This window comes from Gymnoscopelus braueri, assembly GCF_963280865.1.
Source record: "Gymnoscopelus braueri genome assembly, chromosome: 23".
NCBI classification, from domain to species: Eukaryota; Metazoa; Chordata; class Actinopteri; order Myctophiformes; family Myctophidae; genus Gymnoscopelus; species Gymnoscopelus braueri.
The window spans coordinates 38,054,888-38,078,756 of NC_137625.1; the positions used below are offsets into that span (position 1 = coordinate 38,054,888).

Here is a 23,869-nt window from a genome sequence, read left to right on the forward strand (position 1 = left end):
GTTTTTATAATCAATTCAACTGATTAGTTTGAACTGTAGCACCCCTGCATTTCACGGCAGAATGTTTGTTCTTACAAAGTCAGCATAATCTGGGTAATGTATAGGGCAAGTTATTTTTTATTTTTTTATCTGTATCTTTCCAGCAGCATCTTCCATTAAAGGCGCATACCAGTCATCTTCAACATTGAACTACAGTATGTCTTTATTAATACACCTTAGAACTGTTGCGTGGAAATAAGAAAAAAGCCCCCCACCCCTTCTATGTTGCCTAGAACTGGATAATTGATTGAGGTCATGTGATCAGTGACATCCGCAAGGTGTACTTTTGGGCCAGGGGAGAGGGGGGGGGGGGGGGGTTCTTATTTCCACACAACAGCTCTAAGGTGTATTAAAGACATAGTTCAATGTTGAAAATGAGTGGTATTGCCCTTTAAGGCTTCATGTCTTGCTTTTTATTATTTCAACAAGCTACTATATTTAATGCCCAGATGTTCGTAATGATATTTCCATTGATACTGTTTGAACTGTTAAAGTTGTGAATGAACTGTCAAGATGAACAAGTAGCGCAAGACTGGGTGGAAAGTTTTTAAGTGTGAGAGTATGCAGATTAAATGGACAGCTTTTTCTGTGAAATGCTCCTTTACTAGTAGTGTTCTGTTCCAGTGGCAAACCAAATTATACCTCCACCGCCACTTTTATATACATACAAACGCATGGAAGGACAGCAAAGGAAAAACATAATATACATACAGTGCATAGGACCAGGCCGCTAAGCATACACACAGTGCTAGCCTCGGTTCACAAACTCACAAGCGCCACAATTAACCCCTTAACCTTTTAAGACAGGGAACGCATCTGTGTCATTTTAAGATTTATTTGGCCATTCAAAAATAGCAGATATGAGCTTGTAGATCTGCTATTTATTTGAACATTTTTGCAAATATTTGAATACTTGTTAAAGGGAACATTTTTGACTCAAATCTTTGCTTCTGGGGGCCCTATTGCAAAATATTTTGAGATGGGGGTCCGCGGCCAAATACGTATAATGTTGGGCGTCCTTGACATGAAAAAGTTTGAGAACCACTCACACAGAAACATAAGTTTTTCTAAAAACATTGTAGGATCTAGAAGACCTTTGTAGAATCCCCCAGAGGCAAAGATTTGAGTTAAAATGTCTGCTTTAAAAATATATATACATTCAAAAGATTTGCACAAACTTTCACGATTTTTTTCAAAAATAGCCGATCTACAAGCTCGTAGGTCGTGAGCTATGATCTGCTATTTTTGAATAGCCAAAGAAATCTAAAAATTACACAGATTCTTCCCCGGTCTAAATGGGTTAATCGCATGGACCCTACCCTCCCTATTCCGGGGGTGAACATTTGGCGGTAAATAAGCCGATCTACAAGCTTGTAACTCTGCCATTTTTGGTGAAGACATAAGTATATGGGTTTATAAGTGGTTAATGCTAACTGATTCGTCGAGCTAGTGTGTTGCTCGGCTTTCAATGACTTTCATAGAGCGACGTGGTGGTTGAGACGCTAACAGCCTTTTCCTGGGAAGTTGAAGCGCAAGCGGGCGGGGGGCCGGGTGGGAGAGAGTCAGCGCTCTGAAGTCAAGGCACAGACTAATGTGTTGTTGACGGACAACGGATGCACGCTTATGAGAAACAACAAAAATAAAACCTGGCAAAACAGTTGCATGCAATTGCATTAGCGCAAGATGAGGATAAACATTCAGTCTAAATGTCCAGTTTGCTAATTCACAACTACTGTGCCAGATAATCCCCACACCAAGAGAGTAAAAAAAAAAAAAACTTTTCAGTCATTATTCAGTCCGACTTCACTGTAGCCTATAGTAGCCTTTTCATAAATTATATCTGTACTTAGGCGGTCCTGAAAGTTTATAATATTTAGAGAAAACATTTAGACATTCTAAGCAAACTGGACATTTAGACTGAATGTTTCCTTTATCCTCATCTTGCGCTAATGCACGCAACTGTTTTGCCAGGTTTTATTTTTGTTGTTTCTCATAAGCGCGCATCCGTTGTACTTGTCCGTCAACAACACAGTGCAACACAGTTGACTTCAGTGCGCTGACTCTCTCCCACCACCCGCCCCCTTGCGCTTCAACTTCCCAAGAAAAGGCTGTTCGCGGTTGAGACAAAGCATAAATTAGCCCTCAGCATTGTGATTAGTTTCACTTGCATTACGGCAGTGGTCTTCAACCTTTTTCATGCCAAGGACCCCTAAATTGACATACGTTTGGCCGCGGACCCCCATCTGAAATGTTTTGTTCCAGGGACCCCCAAAAGAGAAAATGTGTGTTAAAAAAATATAAAATTCTTCAAACACTTTCAAGATTTTTCAAAAATGTAAAAAAATAGCAGATCTATAAGCTTGCAGCGCGGCACTAAGTGACGCGCTGTGAGCTTGTAGATCTGCCATTTTTGAATAGCCAACGTATACAATATGGATAAAGGGGTGAAAATGTATTAACACCTTTTGCTGGGGACCCCCTGGAACCCCCTCAAGGCCCACTGGTTGAGAACCACTGCATTACGACCCTGCGCAGAGCCCCTCTACATCCAAAAGACAAGATTAGAAATCAATAAACACGTGGAAACAACGTGCATGTTCTGAACACACTTAGCGCACCTAATATGCTGTAGGGCTAGGCCATATGGATTTTTTTTTACCAAATACCTCAATATCGATAATGTAACTATAACATCGTATTGTGATGATAATATCAAATTATTTGTATCATTTTGTTTTAGAAAAATGCCAAAATAGCCAGGCTCACAAAGCTGGCAATGTTTTTGTTGCTATTTTTGAACATTTCTAAAGCATAAAATAGGCTGATTTACAACCAGGCAAAGACAACACTTATGCCATATCACAACATTACGATACAACGCTATGAGCTTGTAGATCTGCTATTTTTGAATAGCCAAAGAATTTAAAAAGAATTACACAGATGCGTTCCCGGTCTTAATGGGTTAAACCAAGTTAACGGCTTAGTATTTCAGTTCGTCTCCTCGCGTTCCCTCCTCTTCAAGGGTATTACTCCCCCTGCTCCCCCCCTCGCCCACCTTCCAACCCATGCTGTACTCCGACCCCGATATTGCCATGGAAACACAAATGCCATTGTCGTTTGGAGGACACACGCTATATTTATGAGCCAGTTAGACGGACATATTTTGGCAGCCGTTCACACAACAGTAATTGACCCGTCATAAAAAAGCAACAAAAAAAGAAACGCAGAAAAAAAAAGAAAGAAATCTTGATAAAAGTCTAGAGACAAAGTATTTCACTGCCATCCTGTTTTCAAGCTGACCTTGGTTTTTCTCTGGACCCACGGGAACAAAATGCTACAGCGGTAATTCTCAACACCCCCAGTGTGATATGTATTAGGCCACACAGAACCCCCTTTGGATACCATTTTTATTCATTTCTTTAATCTCTGGCACCCCATTCTACAGTACAACAGTGGTTCTATAAGTGGGGTCCCTGGGGGGCGGGGTTTCCAGGGGGTCCCCAGCATAATTAGTTAATATAGCATCGGAAACATCATAACCACTTTAACCATATTTTATACTTTGGCTATTAAAGAAAAACCGCCGATATACAAGCTTGTAGATCTGCTATTTTTGATAAAAATATTTTCGAGAGTGTGCCAATAGGCCCGTCAAGGTTCCAGTTGTACACTCTCGGGGAGTTACAGATCCGTAAGGATCCATTTAGAGCAGTGGTTCTCAACCAGTGGTCCGAGGACCATCAGTGGTCCTTGAGGGGGTTCCAAGGCGGTCCCCAGCTAAATGATGGAGAGTCGGTAACCAGATGGACCCTTATACTGTAGATCTTTAACTCTTGAGAGGGTAAAATGAAACCAAATGGACCCTTATACTGTAGATCTTTAACTCTTGAGAGGGTAAAATGAAACCAAATGGACCCTTATACTGTAGATCTTTAACTCTTGAGAGCGTAAAATGAAACCAAATGGACCCTTACGGGTCCATTTGGTTTCATTTTACGCTCTCAAGAGTTGTTGTTAAACATCTGCATTACTTAGCATACTGCATTAACTAGTAACTAATAATTGTTATTTTGATCAACGTTTGCCTGTTATCTCTCCTATGGTACCATCATCAATACAGCATGGAATTGTGGACAAAATCTTATCCAACGATAACAAAATATTCTAGGTTTTGGATCTGAGAGTCTAAATCTCATCAAACGGTGGTCCGCGGCTCAAATGCCGAATAAATATGGGCCTTGATATGAAAAGGGTTGAAAACCACTGATTTAGAGTAGACCCATGGGCGGTCCACGTTGTGAAACTACAGCTACAGTACATCGAGTCCCGCATCACGTCAGAACATGCCGTTTTTTTTCTTTCCTCCCTCGCAGTGTTCTTTGTGGCGTGGTGGGCCATGGCGGTACCGCCGGTGTGTGCGCCTGCTGCGGCGCCTGCTGCTGTTTCAGGGCAGCACCTGGCCGGGCGGGCAGCGGGCGGCGAACACGCTGCCGTAGTGTTCCACCAGGATCTCGGTGAACATGTTGATGGGGGTCAGGGCGCTCAGCGACAACGAGCACTGCGGGGGCCACAGCAGGTTGACCCCGAACACGCACGCCAGGTTGGACGCGCTCATCTTGTTGCTGAGGCTCTCCTGAGATACCTGCAATTGGATGGGTGGGTGGGGTGGGGGGGTGTGTGTGTGGAGGGGGGGGGGGGGGGGGGGGGGAGACCCCGGGAAACGGGGGAAAAGTGGAGTTAGGGCCGGGGACAATAATCGTTATTATCGTTTATCGTGATATTAAAATAAAACGCTCACAGTGATCGTAATTTATCATGAAATTGTCCATCGTACACTGGAACCGAGTTGGCTCTATACTCCCCCCCTCCCCCGTCCCCCGTCCCCCATCTTCACAAACATGCTCACAACATGCGACGCATTATGAGCTTGTAGATCGGCTATTTTCTAATAGCCAAAGTTTACATAGGGCTGAAGTGGTTAATTTATGTTTTGTAATAATCAAAATCTACAAAGTAATTAAAGTTTTCAAATAATTGTAGTGGAGTAGAAGTAAAAGTATAGAAAAAGTTATCCTCAAAATTGTACTTAACTCTCTCAGTGCCAAGAGTATTTTCATAAAGTACTCCCCCAGTGCCAGAAATTTGCGTTTTAACATTTTAAAATGTTGTAATTTTTCATTCAAATAAATAATCTGATTGGGTTTTTAAACCCATAATACAGTTCTACCAGTAGAGAGCAACAAATCGACACATTGATGACCTCGCTGGCTCACTCGCCCCCTCCCAAACAGGCTCACGTCACATCCGGTCATAACCGGATGTTGACATTTTCGACAATCGTTGATCGGGCTAAATTACGATGCGATACACGACTACGATGACTGATCGTCACCCAGACCAAAGAGAGTAGACGTGGACCTCTCCGTTCGTTTTTTATACCATGTGAAAACCTGTGACTTTCCCTATTCTGGCCAAAAATGACCGCGGGAAAAAAATTAGAACCGGAAACGGAATCTGCGTCATGAAACCGGAACCCAATGAGTCTGAAGGAGTCAGGAAGCGAAAGTGATCATGAAAAATAAACAGAATAGCGCGACCACAGTCAAAAGTAAAAACTCAGGATTTCTCGTGCTGGCACGGAGGGTACTCGGGAAAAACTCGGGATATCTCGGGGCGTGGCACTGAGAGAGTTAAGTACAGTACTTGAGTACATGTACTTAGTTACTTTCCACCACTGTTATCGGCCAAACCGATATATATCTGTCTGGCTCAAGAGTATAGAGAGCCTATAGGATGAGAGTCCCAGAATGCACGCAATGTTAAATTCAGAAAAGTTTGTTTTTGGAGAAAAAAAAGGTCAGGGAAGGGCAGGCTGTGCGAGGAGAAAGCCAAGCAGGGGAAAGAGGCAGGCAAAGCATGAGCTGTTTTTCAAGAGATATGAAGCAGCAGGACTCAGCAGATGCAGGCGTTTTCTTCCACTTATTTAATTATTTCTCACTCGCCTTGTACGGAGTCTGAAGAAGAGGGCCTTGTTGCGAGTAATTATGCACGATTCGCTCAGATTAACCCATTAAGACCGGGAACGCATAATATGTGTGTCATCTCTTTGGGCTATTCAAAAAATAGCAGATCTACAAGCTCATAGCACGGCACCGAGTGCCGCGCTATGAGCTTGTAGATCTGCTATTTTATTTGAAAAATCATGAAAATGTGTGCAAATCTTTCAATGTGTATTTTTTAAAGCCAACATTTTTAACTCAATCCTTTGCTACAAAATCTTCTAAATCCTAAATAAAAATAAATGAATACTTATGTTGCTATAATTTCAGTGGTTCTAAAACCTTTTCATGTCAAGCGCCCCCAAAATGATATGTATTTGGCCGCGGACCCCCATCTCAAAATGTTTAATCCACATTATATATGTTGGCTATTCAAAAATAGCAGATCTACAATACAAGAAGCAAAGATACGAGTTAAAAAACGTTGCTTTAAAAAAATTATAATATATATATTCAAAGATTTGCAAAGATTGTCACGATTTATCAAAAATAGCAGATCTACACGCTCATAGCGCTATGAGCTTGTAGATCTGCAATTTTTGAATAGCCAAACGTATAAAATAATGGTTTAAAAAGGCGGTTACACAGATGCGTTCCCGGCCTTAACGGGTTAAACAGTCACTTGTCAACGGTGACTAATGGGGGCTCGCAGGGATCACTGGCGAAGATTATACAGTCGCACCGGATTGATCTCACACACTACGGGGTCCACGAGCTGTATCACATACATTTACATGGCATCAGTATTCCACAAAGCCAGTGTGAAGTGCAGCCCAATCTGGGCATTTATCTCTGGGGAGAATGATGTGTTATGTAAACCAGGAGGCAGGATGCCATACAACACCACAAGATTTTTTAGCAATAAAACTGCTTCAGAATGATTCTTTCAAGATGTTAGGGGTTTGGGGACACGTAACTGCAGATATTACAGGGATGCAAAGAGGTGACAGGTACAAGACAAACAGGTGAGAACATTGCATGGAACATCCTGAAAGATTTTCACTTTACATGCTCATTTCTAGTTACTTAGTTAGTATTAAGTAGTATTTGCACCTGCCTGAAAACATGATCAGCTATTATCAGTATGTCACTGTAGACTAAAACAAAGAATACATTTTTCATATCGTACTGGTGAGGTGAATATGATTCAACTAAGAAGAGTTGAGCACAATTGCTTAAATTATAATTGTCCAATTGTGCGACTAAGCAAACTTGTAAATAAACTTGGATCTACACAAAACAAAAACTTTCCCCAAAAAAGGTGAGCATCTCTGCTATAGAGTACAGAAGTCCTGACGTCACTCGTCCATCCCCTGGTTCGTAAAGTAATTTCGCTATGGAGAATAACATTGGGTCATCTTAGAATCGTCTCATATAAGAATTGTGGTCCAAAAATAAACAAACTGTCTCTGCGATATTGTCAGGGAGGAGGTTCTGTATCGTTTATGATAGTCAGTCACTCATATTTGAAACAGTTTGTTTCTGGCGAAAATGTAACTAATTCGTCGGAAGTAACATTAGCGTTTTCTCACCGTCAGTTGATGCTTCATATCCATAAGAGTCAAACCGCCGGGGTCATTTGTTTATTTTTGGAACACAGTTCTTATTTGACGCAATATTAAAGACGTCTATGGGAATTCAGAACGGGGGGGGAAACCGTGACCCAGGTAGGATGCGTAAATTACGTCAGACTTTGGTGCTCTATTAGGATCTTTGCATAACCCCCGGGACATGAGACTCTCACGCATGCATGTCACGAGTGTGCACTTTCAGCGATTTGTGGCCTTTCTGACACAGATAAGAGTTCAGTATGTTACCTTTGTCAAGGACGGACACTGCTCAAAGCCTGAATCAAACCTTGTCACCTTCCGACGACAACAGGACATTGTCTGCTGTCATCATCAAATAAACCCCCAAAAAGCGACTATACGCCATTATTTCTCATGCACGGCAGATGGATTAGTAGTATAGGTATGCAGTTCAGCCAAAGGTTCTGCTATGGTGTGTTAAATAAGAAACTGGGTTAATACGCAGGGTGGCCCAAAGTGCAAGCAATCATAGGGATATCACAGCGATTAACCCTTTAAGACCAGGAACGAGTGCCGCTCTATGAGCTTGTAGATCTGCTATTTTTGAAAAATCTTGAAAAGTTGTGCAAATCTTTCAATATAAATATAGTTTTTAAAGTGAACATTTTTCAACAACAAAAAAAACTGCAGATCTACAAGCTCATAGCGCGGCACTCGGTGCCGCGCTATGAGCTTGTATATCTGCTATTTTTGAATAGCCCAAAGAAATCAAAAAATGTACACAGATGCGTTCCCGGTTTGAATGGGTTAAAGTGTGTGGCTGGGATAGATGACACATTTTTCCTGGTACTGCCTGAAGGCAAACTAGATTTAATTCAGCGAAAACCCCAAAATCAGCACCATCTGTTATAGGCAGCAAGTTACCGATGCCTGCACACAGCTGTCAGCCTGGAGATAGCTCTGTCAGATGGTGCTCCGACTTGCCACTCGACTCCCTCAACGACTCCACAGTGAGTTTCAGAGCGGCCTCGTGTTAGCGTATCATTACAGATTGAGCATTAGTAGAAACATGTGTGTGTGCAGGGACGTGCAGAAGGATTTGGAGAGGCAGGGGCTGGAATTTCAAAAGGGCACCTATTGGATTTTTTTAACGAACAATTACCATACTTTTAGGCCAGAAAACCTGAGAAATCCGAAAAAGGTATCATTGCGTGCTTAATGTCCTCAAAGTCACGCACCCAACAAGCTTTGAACTGAGCAGATTGGACCTTCCGTTGCAGAGATAATGGCCAAAACATCTTGAAAACGGCCACTTTCGACGGTTTTCGCGCGCCGATTTTCGATTGAGTTTTGGCCAAGGTCGCCCGTTTTTCTCGGGCTACACGGGCTAGGAAGGTCGTACAGCGACAAACTAGATACCTGAGGAAAGTTAACTTTGCGTTGCATCCAATACACCCACTTCCATTTCCGTCGGCCTTACCGTTAGGCTGCTAGGGGCAGTTGAAATGTATTTTTTCTTTTTTTTCAGTCTGGAGAGGGCACTTTTTTAGCGACGGGTAAAAGGGCAGGGGCTCAAGCCCCCTTTCATGTCTATGTGTGCATGTGCATGTGTGTGTGTGTGTGTGTGTGTGTGTGTGTGTGTGTGTGTGTGTGTGTGTGACTGTGTGTGTGTGTGTGTACGGTACCGTACCATGTGGAGGAAAGACACCAGGTACTTCAGTACGATGAAGTTGTGTTCCGGCAGGCTCTCCACAATCCGTTTGCACGTCGCCACTCGAAGACTGCTCTCCAGTCCTGGAAAAGACAAAACCACCGAGACTCCTTGTAAGGCAAAGATAATGGTCGCCATTTGCATTTATTTGTATTTATTATCTTTTTTTACAGCTTGGCTCTACAAGAAGCTAGCCGTCTATGACAAGGTCTGTGTGAGTGCGTGCGTGTGTGTGTGTGTGTGTGCGCGCGCACGCCTGTGTATGTGTCTGTCTGGGACTAATCTCGCAAACTGCTGGACCAACCAGAGCCAAACTTTATATATCACCTGATTCGGATGCTATCAATGCATTGAAGGGGACATTATCACGTTGAATGAGATCGTTGAATGGACATACTGACCTACCCGCGATTTATCAGACCATTCATTGGGCGTAATCAGGAGATACTGACCTACCGACCGAGATGACTTATATTAAAGTTACATTTACGTTACGTTTTGGTTTAGAGGCGCGCAGTCTCAAGCGAACTGGAGCCACGAGAGGGACCACCGAGCGAGCTAAAGCGAGCGAGTTGCCGTCCCGAACATTGCGACGTTTGCTTGAGCCTACTCAGCGCCTTCCGAGTTATATACCGATAGGCACACAATCGTAAATCATGTTGTGGGGACTGCTCTGCCTCCGGGTAGGTCAGTATCTCCTGATTACGCCCAATGAATGGTCTGATAAATCGCGGGTAGGTCAGTATGTCGCCTACTTCGCCCATTTAATGGTCTGATAGAACGTGACAATGTCGCATTGATAGCATTCGAAGCCGGTCTATATATACGTTTTCTATACTTTTTTGAAATATTTAACTTGAATACATTTGATTATTGATGGAAGTCAATGGGGGCTGTGATCGATTGCAGTTAAAGCTTGACCCTAATTTGGAGTCATATGTCATACGTCATAGACAACTGATGTCATATAGATCCACATTGGAGACAGTTTCTATGTGGATCCCAAGATCCACATATTTTCCTAGTTCCATTACCCAAGGAGGGGGGATTATAAGTATGCGTGCAATCAGTTGTTGTGGTACTAATTAGTTTCACTCATGCCTATACTCTTTAAAATATGATTACCAACTTGAAAGTAAGGCTCATTATAGATTCATGGCGCAATGCAAACAAAATCACTGCAAAAATATCAAATAGTGTTTTGGTCAGAGTACTGTATGTTTGTATTGTATACTGTAGTTAGATGTTTCATTATGGATTTTCCATTAGGTACAACAGAAAGAAAACATGACTTCCTTTTTTTAAGTCATCTACAATGAATCATATCCAAGGTTATAGTCTGATAAAACCTCATGGATACACATACTACAAGGCCTTATCTCTTATGGTTTGTGCATTTTGGCTATACAACAGATACTAGACAGTGGTGAAGCACGTCATCCACTCTTACAGAAAGAGAGTCTTGAGTTAAGTGCTTTATTCTTAATGCAAACAATACAAAGCGCAGAGTTGCTTTTAATCCATGAAGACCGGGAACGCATCTGTGTCATTTTTAAGATTTATTTGGCTATTTTTTAAAAATCGTGAAAATGTGTGCATATCATTGAATATATATATTTAAAAAATATGTATATATTTAAAGCGAACATTTTTAACTCAAATCTTTGCTTCTGGGGGGTCCCTGGAACAACATATTTTGAGATGGGGGGGGGGGGGTCCGTGGCCAAATACATATAATTTTGGGGGTCCTTGACATGAAAGAAGTTTGAGAACCACCATTATAGCAAGATAAGTTTTTTCAAAAAACTGTTAGGATTTAGAAGACATTTGTAGAATCCCCCAGAAGCAACGAATTGAGTTACAAATGTTCGCTTTAAAAAATATTTATATATTCAAAGATTTGCATGTTCACGATTTTTCAAAAATAAATAGCAGATCTACAAGCTCATGAGCTTTTAGATCTGCTATTTTTGAATGGCCAAAGAAATCTATAAAATGACACAGATGCGTTCCCGGTCTTAATGGCTTAATGGAAAGCCTGGGAAAGAAAACACAACATAACATCAATTTATGTAGCAATAGGGGCTTATTTCTTTTCATTAAAGGGCACTGTTCTGCTCTTGAAAGTGAATCCATCTCCAGCACTGCCATTTTTACAAGCCGTCACCACAGCATGTGGCTTTGCATCCAATTCTATGCGGTGGCAAGGTCAGTGACACGCTGCTCAGAGTGTGTGCCTGGTGTGAGAACATGATATGAAGGCTAAAGGACAATTCCACGCACCTGCAATAACTTCCAAGCACAAGTCAAACAAGGTCACTAACCGCAGGTTTCAGAGGTTATAAGGTGACAGATATTTCTAAGATGCATGGCTTGTGTGCTGCAAGGCTTGTATTGTATACCACTAGCCTGCCATCCTTGACTCTTGGATCCCCCTACTCACTAGAACCAGGTCGATATATCAGTCCATATGTCAGGCTTTTTTTTTTTTTTACAACATCGGCTTATAAGCAGCCGATGCGTGCTAAGTTTTTACGCACTTTCGACCTTTGGCATGTCATTATAGGTTTCCATTTTCAAAGGTTTCCAAAACTGTTTCAGAAATAGTTGATCTACAAGTTCAAAGCGCGTTGAGCTTGTAGAAGAGCAATTTTTTTATTGTCTATTTTCGAACTGAAAAATCTGGCATTGGTTGGACTCTTAACGCTTTCACTGCCAAGGATGACTTTTACAACTTTTTTTCTAAAAGGTCCAGCGTATTTGGAGAAATTGAAATTTTGACGAGTCAAGCTATACTGTATATTCAACGGCCTGTACCAAACGACTTGGGGTCGCGATGACTTTTTCCCCCCGCGTAAGCACAGTGAAACCCTCCGTGTTTAGCAACTGTCAGGGGATCGATCATACTAGATATAAATATTCTGTGACTAGTTGAAAAGGTAAGGAAAACCAAAAATCGCTGGCAGTGGGGGATTCATTTATGTATTTAATCTGGCAGTGAGTTAATACTCACCTCCACAGGGGGAGGACCAGACCAGGCTGTGGCTGAATAGTTCCATGTTCACTGATCTTCATTAGGTGTGTACGGACTGCAATCTATACACACACCATACACTCTCCCCCCCGTCGCCGCACTAATTATCGATCTGGACGCTGCACAAAAACGACTCCAAGGGAGAAGAACTCCGTCGTAATGCGATGATTCATTTTTGGTACAATTGTCTGGTTTTCCATTAGAACTAATGACCCGAGGTATGTCTGACCGTGGAACCGTGCTCATTCTGCTGCGAGAACATCCATAAGCTCGGAAAATGAGTCCAAGAGCCAGACATAATCCCCACAGCGGATCAGTGCTGGCTGAGAAGAAGATGTGAAGATTGTCCTGATATGCTCTTCTACATTCTCTTCAGGAGAGCTTTGTTTGTTTGGTGATGTTTTTGATCCTGCTCTTATTGCGTTGATTTCACCCTTAAGCTTTTAGTTCTATTTCACAAAAGCTTTGAAACTTGGCTTTGTTGAAGTAAACTATATGTAATACAGTCATACTTAAGGTTGCAGCAGTCAATTTAATCCATTTAGACCGGGAAAGCATGAAAAAACGTGAAAATGTGTGCAAATCTTTGAATATATATTTTTTCAAGTGAACATTTGTAAAATATGTTGTTCCAGGGACCCCCAGAAGCAAAGATTTAAGTTAGAAAACTTTGTTTCAAAAAAAGTATATGCATTCAAAGATTTTCAAAAATAGCAGATCTACAAGCTCGTAGCGCGGCACTCGGTTTTCAGTTTGAAAATGGAAAATTCAAAAATAGCTGATCTACAAGCTCAACGCGACGCCTTGAACTTGTAGATCAACTATTTCTGAAACATTTTTGGAAACCTTTGAAAAGGTTTGAAAATGTTCACCTATAATGACATGCCCCAGGTCGAAAGTGCGTAAAAAATTAGGACGCATCGGCTGCTTATAATTGACGACACCGAAGTCTGACATAGATGGACTGATATATCGACCTGGCTCTAGTGAGTAGAGGGAGCCAAGAGTCAAGGATGGCAGGCCAGTGGTATACAATACCAGCCCTGCAGCACACAAGCCATGCATCTTAGAAATAGCCGCAGCTCTGTCACCTTCTAACCTCTGAAACCTGCGGTGCCGGTACGTGACCTTGTTTGACTTGTGCTTGGAAGTTATTGCAAGTGCGTGGAATCGTCCTTTAGCCTTCATGTTATAGCCAAAGAAATCTAAAATGACAGATACGTTTCTCGATTGAATGTGTTAAGGACACCTGGTCATACACAGTGAAGCTGTACTAGTATTAGTAGTAAGGTACAGCAGCAGTACTTAACACATTCACTGCCAGGTACATCCGTGGGGTGCCAACGTTTTTTACCGTGTTTTGACGATCTTCGGAGAGGCCACGACGTGCACGCGGATGTAAACAAAAAGTGTCCAGTGGGTGGGGGAGGCCCTCGTCTATCCACTGGAACAAAAACTTTTTTACCGCGATCGGCCATTTTGTTGCTATCAACTGTTGAAAATGGCTCGTTTTCACCAACAAAAAAATAATAATCAGAGCTAGAAGTGTTTTTCTACAAATCCTAATATAGGAGTGGACGAAAGTGACGTTTTGGGGGATGACGTCACATCAAAAATAGCAGATCTACAAGCTCATAGCGCGCGGCACAGAGTGCCCCGCTATGAGCTTGTAGATCTGCTATTTTAGAAAATGTGAAAATTTGTGTAAATCTTTGAATATATATATTTTTAAAGCGAACATTTGTAACTCAAATCTTTGCTTGTGGGGGTCCCTGGAATCTATGATATATAGCAACACGTTTTTTCAACAAAAAAAATAGGCATTTTGTATAGAGTCGGCCTCAGGTCTTAATGGGTTAAGGACACCAGGTGGTACACAGTAGTGCTGCACGATTCTTGCGCAAATGTGAATCACGATTTTCCTCCATAAGAATTGAGATCACGATTCTCACACAATTCTCTTGTAAATATAAAAATATTAAGCAAAAAAAAAAAAAAAAAAAGTCATAATTTAAAATCGATATCGCATAGGTGTCTGAATCGAGATCACAATCTTTTTTCGATTAATCGTGCAGCACTAGTACACAGTGAGGGTGTAGTAGTATTAGTAGTAAGGTAGAGTATAGCAGTACTTACGGACTATCTCCAGCACCTGGTCGTACACGGTGAAGGTGAGCAGCGGTTCAGACAGCTCTCTGAGGAAGGTCTTCAGAATGACAGCGGCCACGTGGACGTCACCGTACTGCTCAAACCTCACCAGCTTACCTGCAATGGCAACATTATATAACCTCTGTTAATGACATAATGCCTAGTGTCTCTATTCAGGGGGCGAACTAGACCAGTGGTTCTCAACCTTTTCAGGCCGTGACCCCCCAAAATAATCATATTTGAACTGGGAACCCCCCACCCTGACAAGCACTTGGAATTGTAGGAGTTGAGGCATTACGTTTAGTTTGACTCAGTTCCACAGATAAATATTGTGAAAATAGCCTATCTACAAGCTCACAACGCCTCGCGTTGCGAGGCGTTGTGAGCTTGTAGATCTATTTTCACATGCTTTGCATCTTTCTTATATTATTTGTTGACAAATTGGCCAATTTCTTTTGTAGGAATTAAAATGGTCTTTACATTGTCACTTCACTGTCATCTGGGGACCCCCACCAAATCATGTGAGGACCCCCGTAGGGAACTAGACTTATCTACAAGCTCGATATTGAAAGATTTGCACAAATGTTCACGATTTAAAAAAAATAGCAGATCATAGCGTGGCACTCCATATGAGCTTGTATATCAGCTATTTTTGAATAGCCAAATTATAAAAGGTTAAAGTGGTTAGAATGATTGTGATGCTATATAAACACATTTTGCTGGGGACCCCCTGGAACACCCCCCCCCCCCCCTCTTTGAGAACCAATGGGCCAACGGAAATGTGGGATATTTCAAATGATGGGAGTCAAATAACTGTACTTGAGGGCTTTCAAAATGACTGCAACATCACAGCACCACACGCTCTTTTATTGTTATATCAAGCCCTAATAAAAGGGCATATTATGGAACAATAGAAATCCACCAGCTGTCTGTAGACCGTCGTGTCCAAACGCTTCACTGGCTTTGCGGAGCTCTCTACCCCACCGCAAGCCATAATTAAGTGGTGAGAAGATGTTTTAAAACGTTTAAAAATCCATCAAAGTCAATCAAATTTAAGAAAGATGTTGAACTAATAGGCAGAGACATCTCGCAGAAGCAAAGATTTGAGTTCAAAATGTTTGCTCTGAAAAAAATATATTAAAAAATAGCAGATCTACAAGCTCGGTGCCGCGCTATGAGCTTGTTTATCTGCTATTTTTGAATAGCCAAAGATAATGGTTGAAATCTAAAATGACAGATGCTTTCCCGCGGTCTTAATGGGCCAACTCTGCAGGGGCTGGTGTGTGACAGCGAGGGGGGGGGGGGGGGCGGGGTTATGTCTGATGGCATCTGTGTCGCTGTGGACACAGAGTTTTATTGATCCCCGGTTTCCTGGTAGAGGGAGATAAAATGTTGGAGAAAAAAAGGGCCCTGCTGCCGGCTGAAGGAGACCCCGCTCGCTCACTCACCCAGGTTATAGAGTTTCTGGATGTCCTTGATAAGCTGGACACGTGCCGACCTCCGGAAAATGCCCTCTGTTTTGAGCCCTAAGGAGGGGAGGGAGCAGAGAGGAGACGTGATAGGAAAGGAGTAAAAGGAGAGAGAACAGAAGGGAATAGACATTTAAAAAGATTGGACAAGAAGAGGAAAAGGCAACAGCCAAGACAAATAAGGAAATCATTCAACTGAACTGTTCTTGAGTCATTTACTTTAAGTCCAGTAGGAGTTGGACTGACAAATGTTGGTTCTCAAACATTTTCATGTCAAGGACCCCCAAACTGATACAAATACTGTGCCAGTGACTCCCATAAATTTCATAATTACAAAAAAAATTGCCACAATGTTTCAAGATTTTTCAAAAGGTTTAAAAACATTTTGAAAAATCAAGTATAAAATGGGGGTAAAGGGTTTTAAACTGTTCCTAATTTTGCTGGGGACCGCCTGGAACCACCTCAATGACCCCTGAGGGTCCCCGGACCCCACTTTGAGAACCGCTAAACTACACTGCTGTTGCCGTCAGCATCTGGGTGTGCCTTCCCCAAGTAGGAGCATAAAATGGCCGGCGTGTCACCGTTTCAGAATTCAACACTCACCTTTTTCTTTGAGGTAGGCCACCGTCTGAGAGATCACGAGCGGTATGATCGCGCCCTTGTTCTTCTCGCAAAGGCTGTCGAGACAACGTTTGTAGATTTTAGCCCAAAAGGAACGCCAAAAGGGACTAGAAAATAGCCGATCTACAAGCTCACAATGCGTCGCATCATTGTTCGGCTATTTTCAAAAGATTTCCATTAACACATTGACTGCCAATCACGTAGATCTACGCAAACCTATTTAAAGCCGCTACGTGCCAATCGCGTAGATCTACGCGAAGTGGTGTTTTTTTGTTTTTTTTTTCAAAAAAAAAAAGAATTTTTTTTTTTTCGAAATTTTGTATCCATTTCCGGTTCCGGTAGCACCACCGGAAACTGAATTACTCGGGATCCGGTTTTGCCGATCGCGTCGGCCTCCATTCTAATGAGTTAGAATAGTTTTTCTCCTCGCTGATCACTGTTTAACATAAACCGTTCTAACTACAACATGGAGGCACCGTTTGACACGTGGTTTTCACTGGTAGAAGCAGGGAGATCTCCGCGATGTTTACAAACAGTGCAGAGCTCAATCTTAAGGATTTTAACAAGGTCTATGGCGACGTGAAAAAAACAAAAAAACAACAAAACGTTGGCACTGGTGAGTACATTATGAGATTAACCTCTGGCATGGAATGTGTTAAGGACCATTAACACATTCCATGCCAGAGTTTAATCTCATAATGTACTCACCAGTGCCAGCGTTTTATTGTTGTTTTTTAGTTTTTTTCATGTCGCCACAGACCTCGCTAAATAAGTTAAAAGTGCGCGTTCATTTGGTTCTAAACACACAGCGGATCCGTGAGAAACGGCGAGCGAAAACAGTTTCCAAATCCGTGCCGCCATCTTGAAGCTACAGCCGATGAACGGTAAACAGTGATCAGCGAGGAGAAAAACAACAACCAGAGAAAATCGAGTTTTAAACAGGATCCCAGACAGGAAGCGGATACGATCGAAAAAAACCGGAACCCGAATAATTCCGTTTCCGACCGGAAACCGGAAACGGAAATGGATAAAAAAAAATCGGAAAGTGCACCTGGGGCACTTAACATGGGAATCGGCGGTTCGCGTAGATCTACGCGACTGGCACGCTGCGGCTTTAAATAGGTTCGCGTAGATCTACGCGACTGGCATGCAATGTGTTAAGGACCTCAACGGAAACAAGTCCGCAAGGACTTTTTTGGTCAGACCTTTTAGACAAAAGTATTATAAATGTAACTGTGTTGTTTTACATTCTTTTGCCTAATAAACATTTCAATCAATCAATCAATCCATACATTTGAAAACTTGAAATGGGACATTCTGCATACTGAGTACTTTCTACTTTTGGTACTTTAAGTACATGCTGATGCCAATACATTTTGAATTCCGGACTTTTACTTGTAACAGAGTATTTCTATATTGCAGTGCATTGATACTTTTACTCAAGTAAAAAAATGTAGTACTTTTTCCACCACTGCCAGTATCTCTCCTCAGCCAACGTCTCTTAAAAACAAATCAGTGCTTTTGCCGCTGGCAGAATGAAGCCTTTTGCAGAAACCAAAAACTAAAATCACACACACCTTGAGCGTCTGACCAATCACACACAATGTTCTGTCCCAGCTTTCTTCGGATAGTTAGAACCTCTTGGGGGTTTGTTAATCTTCATTCATTTTGTTTCCTTTTATTAGTGTAAAATGTTGTTTGGGTTTGGTCTTTGTTCTAAAACGTTTGTTGGCATGTGTCTGTTTTTGTTAAATGTGCATTATTAAAGGTGCTTTGGGTATTATTGCCATGAATAGGATTGTTATTGCCATTCTGTGCCTACGGGTGCACAGACCTTGGGAACGGTGGGAAAGGGGGGGGGGGGGAAGTCACTGAACTAATTGAAGAAAAAAAAAAGGAAAATGTATTTCTAAATGTCATTTTCTACTCCTTTTTTTTGTTGTTTCTTATTTTTTATCTCCGTTTATGTTGAACACCTTCTGCAATGTGAATATGGTGCTCAATGAACCCAGCATTGAAAAAAAGAACATCTTGGGGGTGCAAATCTCTGAGAGACCCATCCAAAGTTCTGAATATAATGTCCTTTTGTAGTTAATGCCTACCCTCATCGGACGGACTAGTTGTACTATGCATTGTCCTTAAGTGTGTTGCGAGGTGGAGTGATACTCACTACTGCAGGCTCACACCAAACTGCTGGGTGGGCAGTGGGGGGCGTGGAGGGGGGCTCTTCACTGGAGGAAGTGGGCTTTTCTGGGTGGCCCGTAGCCTCTCGTCATGTCTGTGGAGGGTATACACACAGGGTAAACATCCTTATATCACAACATAAAATAATTGTTTTGCATACAGTATTGTCGCTGTCGGGCAGAAACCTTGTATTACCATGTTTCAACTTGTTTTGTTTGTAAATGACCTACTTCATCATACAGTGTATGAGTGTCGTGCAAATGTAGTGAAAATAGCCAATCTTCAAGCTCACAATGCATCAAATTGCTTGTAGAGGTGCCATTTCCGCTATTTTTTTTGAATGTAGTCTGCCTGTGTTTTTTATAAATATTGAACCAACGTTGGAATTGTTCTATGGTATTAAGTGTACGTTTTGTAGTGTTGGATGGCAAATAATCCACAAGACATCAGCGGCCAACATCAACAGCAGCAACTGTATGTTTACACTGCTTGTCAGCATAATATACGGTAATCAGATAGTGCTCTACCAGATTATCTGCATACGCAAATACAAACACAAGAATAACCTGTTCAGTAACGACTTTAAACCGGAGTCTTGAACGGATTCAAGTACAGAGGACTTTTTAACCCATTAAGACTGGGAATTGAAAAACTTCTGAAATGGGACATTCCGCATAATGAGTACTTTCTACTTTTGATACTTTAAGTACATTTTGATACCAACATGTTGGACTTTTACTCAGGTACTTTTACCTAATTCCGGACTTTTACCTGTAACAGAGTATTTTTACATTGGTAAAAAGTATTCATATTTCATAAAAATATGAAAGTATTCATATTTTTACTTAAGTAAAAAATATGAATACTTTTTCCCGCCACTGCATTCTAGTGCAGCCATCACCATCATTTGTTAAGGTGAAGTAATAGAGTACCTGATTACATCGGGGGGGATGATGAGTTGTTCGTAGTTGAGGTGGTCTCCGAGTTCAGCCAGGTAGTTCACATACGTTACCTTCTTGCCAAACTTGTGACTGTGAGGAAAACCATTCAAATGTGTGCATGAATGAAAGACATGTCCATTAATGCAATAACATTTATCGCATAATAATAATAATAATGATCCATGGAAATATGTATTTTTTAGATACATTTGATGTTCTCGTATTTATATAGATAATATATTTTGAAAGACGTCAAATGCTTGCTGGTGTAGTTTGTACCTTATAAAGGGTTTGAATATGTTCCAGAGAATCTTAATGAAGTTGGTCGGGTGGACCACATAGAGAGCTTTGAGGTTCTTCTTGTATCTACCGGACAAAGAGATAAACATGGTCAGACGCATATATTTCGTTTTACAGAGAGGCACCATGATTGGAATTTCATAAATAATACAATAGTATCGTATTAATCTGGACATTAAAGACGCTACAAAGGTTAAAGATATATTCAGTTAATTCCAGGAAGCTCTAACTGGATGCTGCAGAATAAGCACTTAAAGTTGACCCACATTTATATAACTCTGACATCTCCCAAACAGAGGAAATTTGCCAAACAAGATGTCATCGCACCGAAATTATTAATGAGTCTTTACCCCCAGTTTCATGAGAATGGTCTAATGAAGAGACTTCCACACGACTGTAAATACACTTAATTCTGGGCTGATTTGGGTCCTTTTGGGGAATTGGTTCTCAAAGTGGGGTCCGGGGACCGCCAGGGGTCCTTGGCGGGGTACCAGGGGGTCCCCAGCTAAATGTGTTAATATGGCATCATATTACATATATGTATATCTGCTATTCAAAAATAGCAGATATAGGCCTTTCTGTGTGGAGTTTGCATGTTCTCTCCGTGTCTCCTAGGGTAGGTACCCTCACAAAAACATGCAGTAATCCTGGTCACTATACTGCCTCCCCCTGGCCAGCCGGGGCGCCTGATGGAGGGGAAGGGAACTGGTTGGAATAACGTGTTCCTTCCACGCGCTACGTCCAACCAGGGAAACTCTCCCCTGTCAGGTGACAAGAAGGTCAGTTGGCCATGCATTGAAGGAGGCATGAGCTCGGCCCTGGCCTCCCTAGGTTGGCAGAGGGAAGGTAGTGCCCAGGATTACATAGACAATTGGCACTGGGTGTAAAAAATCGGGTTACAAAATCGTGGGATAAAAATTTAGAAAAAAAAAGAAAATAGCAGATATACAATCTCATAGCCCGGCACCGAGTGCCGTGCTATGAGCTTGAACATTTGAAACTCAAATCTTTGCTTCTGGGGGTCCCTGGAACAACATATTTTGAGTTGGGGGTCCGCGGCCAAATACATTATCATGTTGGGGATCCTTGACATGAACATTTTTGAGAACCACTGCTTTAGGGCAGTGGTGCTCAAACTTGTTCATGTGAACATCTGTGTAAATTTTTTTTTAATAATAACATATGAAAAGTATTAAAAAGCGCCTCTGACGAAAACTCCTAACTCCATTGGACCCTCAAACTGTCCGTCAAAAACAAACAACTCCCCCCTCCTCTCAGGCTGGGAGAAGGAGGGAGAAGATTTTTCAATGCTTTTGGGAGAACATAAACTAGGAAGAGAAGAGAATGTATGTGCAAGGTTTGATAGATGTCACCCCAGTAAAGAGGAGAAGGGTGTCTTCACAAAGGTCATCTGCTCGTGTTTTCTTTTTAAATGTTAATGGACAGAGAATGAGTGTGTGCAGGAGTTTGTTTCAAACATCTCCAAGAGATGAAAAATATAAGGTTTTCTCCATTTTCTGAAAAATTGATATTTTGTTTTTCATTTCCTGAACAATTACCATTTTGGATTTAGCTGGTTCCGGCCGAACAGCAGAGATATAATGTATCGTCGGAAACGGGACTCGAACCCACGATGTGCTGTCAGGCTACATTAGAGCCTAAGTGCCCGGACCGCTAGGTCCATTTACAGCTTTCTTTATGCTGTGTTTAAGGCTTATGGCATTAAGCAATAATTACTCCCATCTCAGTTTGTGAGGATTGACCATAGGGGTGCAACAGTTAATTAACATATTGAGTGCCATGAACGAGAATTCGCTCTTTTTTTTTTTTTATATATATTTTGTTTCCACAAGGGACGCTTTAACGCAACTTAAGAATCATCCTAGGTCCCTGTAAAATAGAATGGACGGATCTGACAGGGGCCCAAAAAAACGTCTCTTCCGTCCTCCAATGATAGGATCTTGAGAGAAAGGTCCATATCTCCATATCCTTTTTACAGTGGTCAAAACAAGCCATTTTCGACGTGCGATCACTCTGCAATGGCGGATGGAGTTAGAAATATTATTGTTCCAGTCGTTAGACGGGACCCTCGACCAGCGCGCAGACACCCTTTGTTTGCATCCGCGTCCTCATGGAGGCTTTTGCTGCTCTAAACAGATCAGCGTACACGGTAAGAACGCTGGCACTGGATGTACCCTGTTTTAAAAAACCTCTGGCACTTGATGTGAAAAATATAAATAATAAATAAAAAGGCAATCGACAGTTGTAATTGACAATAAAAGTTGCAATGAAGCGACTAACTTTCTGTCAAACTCGTTGTAGGCTTCCCGCAGCCAGCGGAGAGACGGCTTGTTGACGCTCCGGAGGCCGTAGTGGAAGTACACCACGGTGTAGTCCATCTCCACATACTGGTCCAGGGTGAACTTCAGATACCTGTGGGGGCAGAGCAGTCAGCACGAGGAGGTATAGCACCTGTACAAATCAATCTGAAGCAGTGGTTCTCAACCAGTGGGGGGGTAGTACCAGGGGGGTCCCCAGCAAAATTAGTTAACATAGCGTCACAATCATTTTAACCACTTAGCTTTGGCTATTCAAAAATAGCAGATCTACGCGCTATGAGCTTGTAGATCTGCTATTTTTGAAAAATCGTGAAAATGAGTGCAAATCTTAAAATCTTTTTTTTTTTTTTTAAGGTGAAAAATGTTAACCCAAATCTTTGCTTCTGGGGGTTCCTGGCACAATATATTTTCAGGTGGGGGTCCGCGGCCACTTATATATCAATTTGGGGGTCCTTGGCATGAAAACGTTTGAGAACCACTGTGCTATGCAATTACAATTCCGGTGGTTCTTACACTTTTTAATTCCATCATAACTCTGTGAGTGTACAAATGGAACCAGGAGGGTCCATTTGGTTTGGTTTGTACACTCTCAAGAGTTGCAAAACTGTTAGGGTCCATTTGGAAACCCACATCAAGTAACCCAGAGGGTCCCTGGACCTCACTTTGAGAACCATTACAATGATATGTATGCAATACTGTATGTATGATTGAATTTGTGTGTATCACACATTATAGCGAAGGCCAAAATTATATCGATTTAGTAAAATATAGGAATCGCTAATAAGCCATTCAATCCGGGAACGCATCTGTCATTTTAGATTTCTTTGGCTATTCAAAAATAGCAGATCTACAATACTTGTATAATACTTGTATATCTGCTATTTTTGAATAGCCAAAGAAATCTTAAAATGACACAGATGTCACACATTAACCACTTCAGCCCTATGTACATTTTGGCCATTTGAAAATAGCCGATCTCCAAGCGACGCATTGTGAGCATGTAGATCAGCTATTTTCTAAAGATTTTGTTTACATTGCAGTATCGATACCTTTTATTTTTTTAAATAGAGTACTTTTTCCACCACCACTGCTGTACACAGTATTGACTCTGTACAGATAAGACATCGGACTGTCTAAGTCACACTTACTCCAGCAGACGCTGATGGTTGAGCTGGTGGGACGGAGGCATGCAGCAGCTACTGAAGATGATCAGCTTCCTGCCGTAATTGTCATCCCCTGGAGAGAACACAAGACCACGCAGGCAGGAAAAACACATCAGAGAGAGACCACCTAATCCTCCTAGTCCCCCACCCCTCTCTTTCCTCCATTCTCCCTTAAGCTCCCCAGGTTCACAAGCTGCTACAGTTTATCTCAGAGGAACCAGCAGCGTGAACTTTGCTTCCCCAGCTACTTGTCTGACGCTAACATTCTCTCTGCTTTGCTATCGGGGGGGCCGTCTGAGTGCACCTGCAGGGTGGCACACAAGCAGTTGTTT

General features: G+C 41.9%; 1 protein-coding gene across 1 annotated transcript in view; it reads right to left on the reverse strand.

The window, feature by feature from the left end:
- Nucleotides 1–4,017: 4,017 nt before the first annotated feature.
- The window catches only part of LOC308080109 (rho GTPase-activating protein 8-like), a 32,079-nt gene continuing 12,227 nt past the window's right edge, over nucleotides 4,018–23,869 (reverse strand). Inside the window, exons 4-13 of the mRNA XM_080421855.1 lie at nucleotides 23,523–23,610; nucleotides 22,337–22,468; nucleotides 20,015–20,101; nucleotides 19,727–19,825; nucleotides 18,781–18,888; nucleotides 16,593–16,666; nucleotides 15,969–16,046; nucleotides 14,509–14,637; nucleotides 9,318–9,421; nucleotides 4,018–4,681 (exon numbers count right to left, since the gene is read on the reverse strand). Coding sequence (XP_080277981.1) covers nucleotides 4,484–4,681; nucleotides 9,318–9,421; nucleotides 14,509–14,637; nucleotides 15,969–16,046; nucleotides 16,593–16,666; nucleotides 18,781–18,888; nucleotides 19,727–19,825; nucleotides 20,015–20,101; nucleotides 22,337–22,468; nucleotides 23,523–23,610 — 1,097 coding nt within the window. The 3' untranslated portion in view covers nucleotides 4,018–4,483. The remainder of the gene's footprint in view (nucleotides 4,682–9,317; nucleotides 9,422–14,508; nucleotides 14,638–15,968; nucleotides 16,047–16,592; nucleotides 16,667–18,780; nucleotides 18,889–19,726; nucleotides 19,826–20,014; nucleotides 20,102–22,336; nucleotides 22,469–23,522; nucleotides 23,611–23,869) is intronic.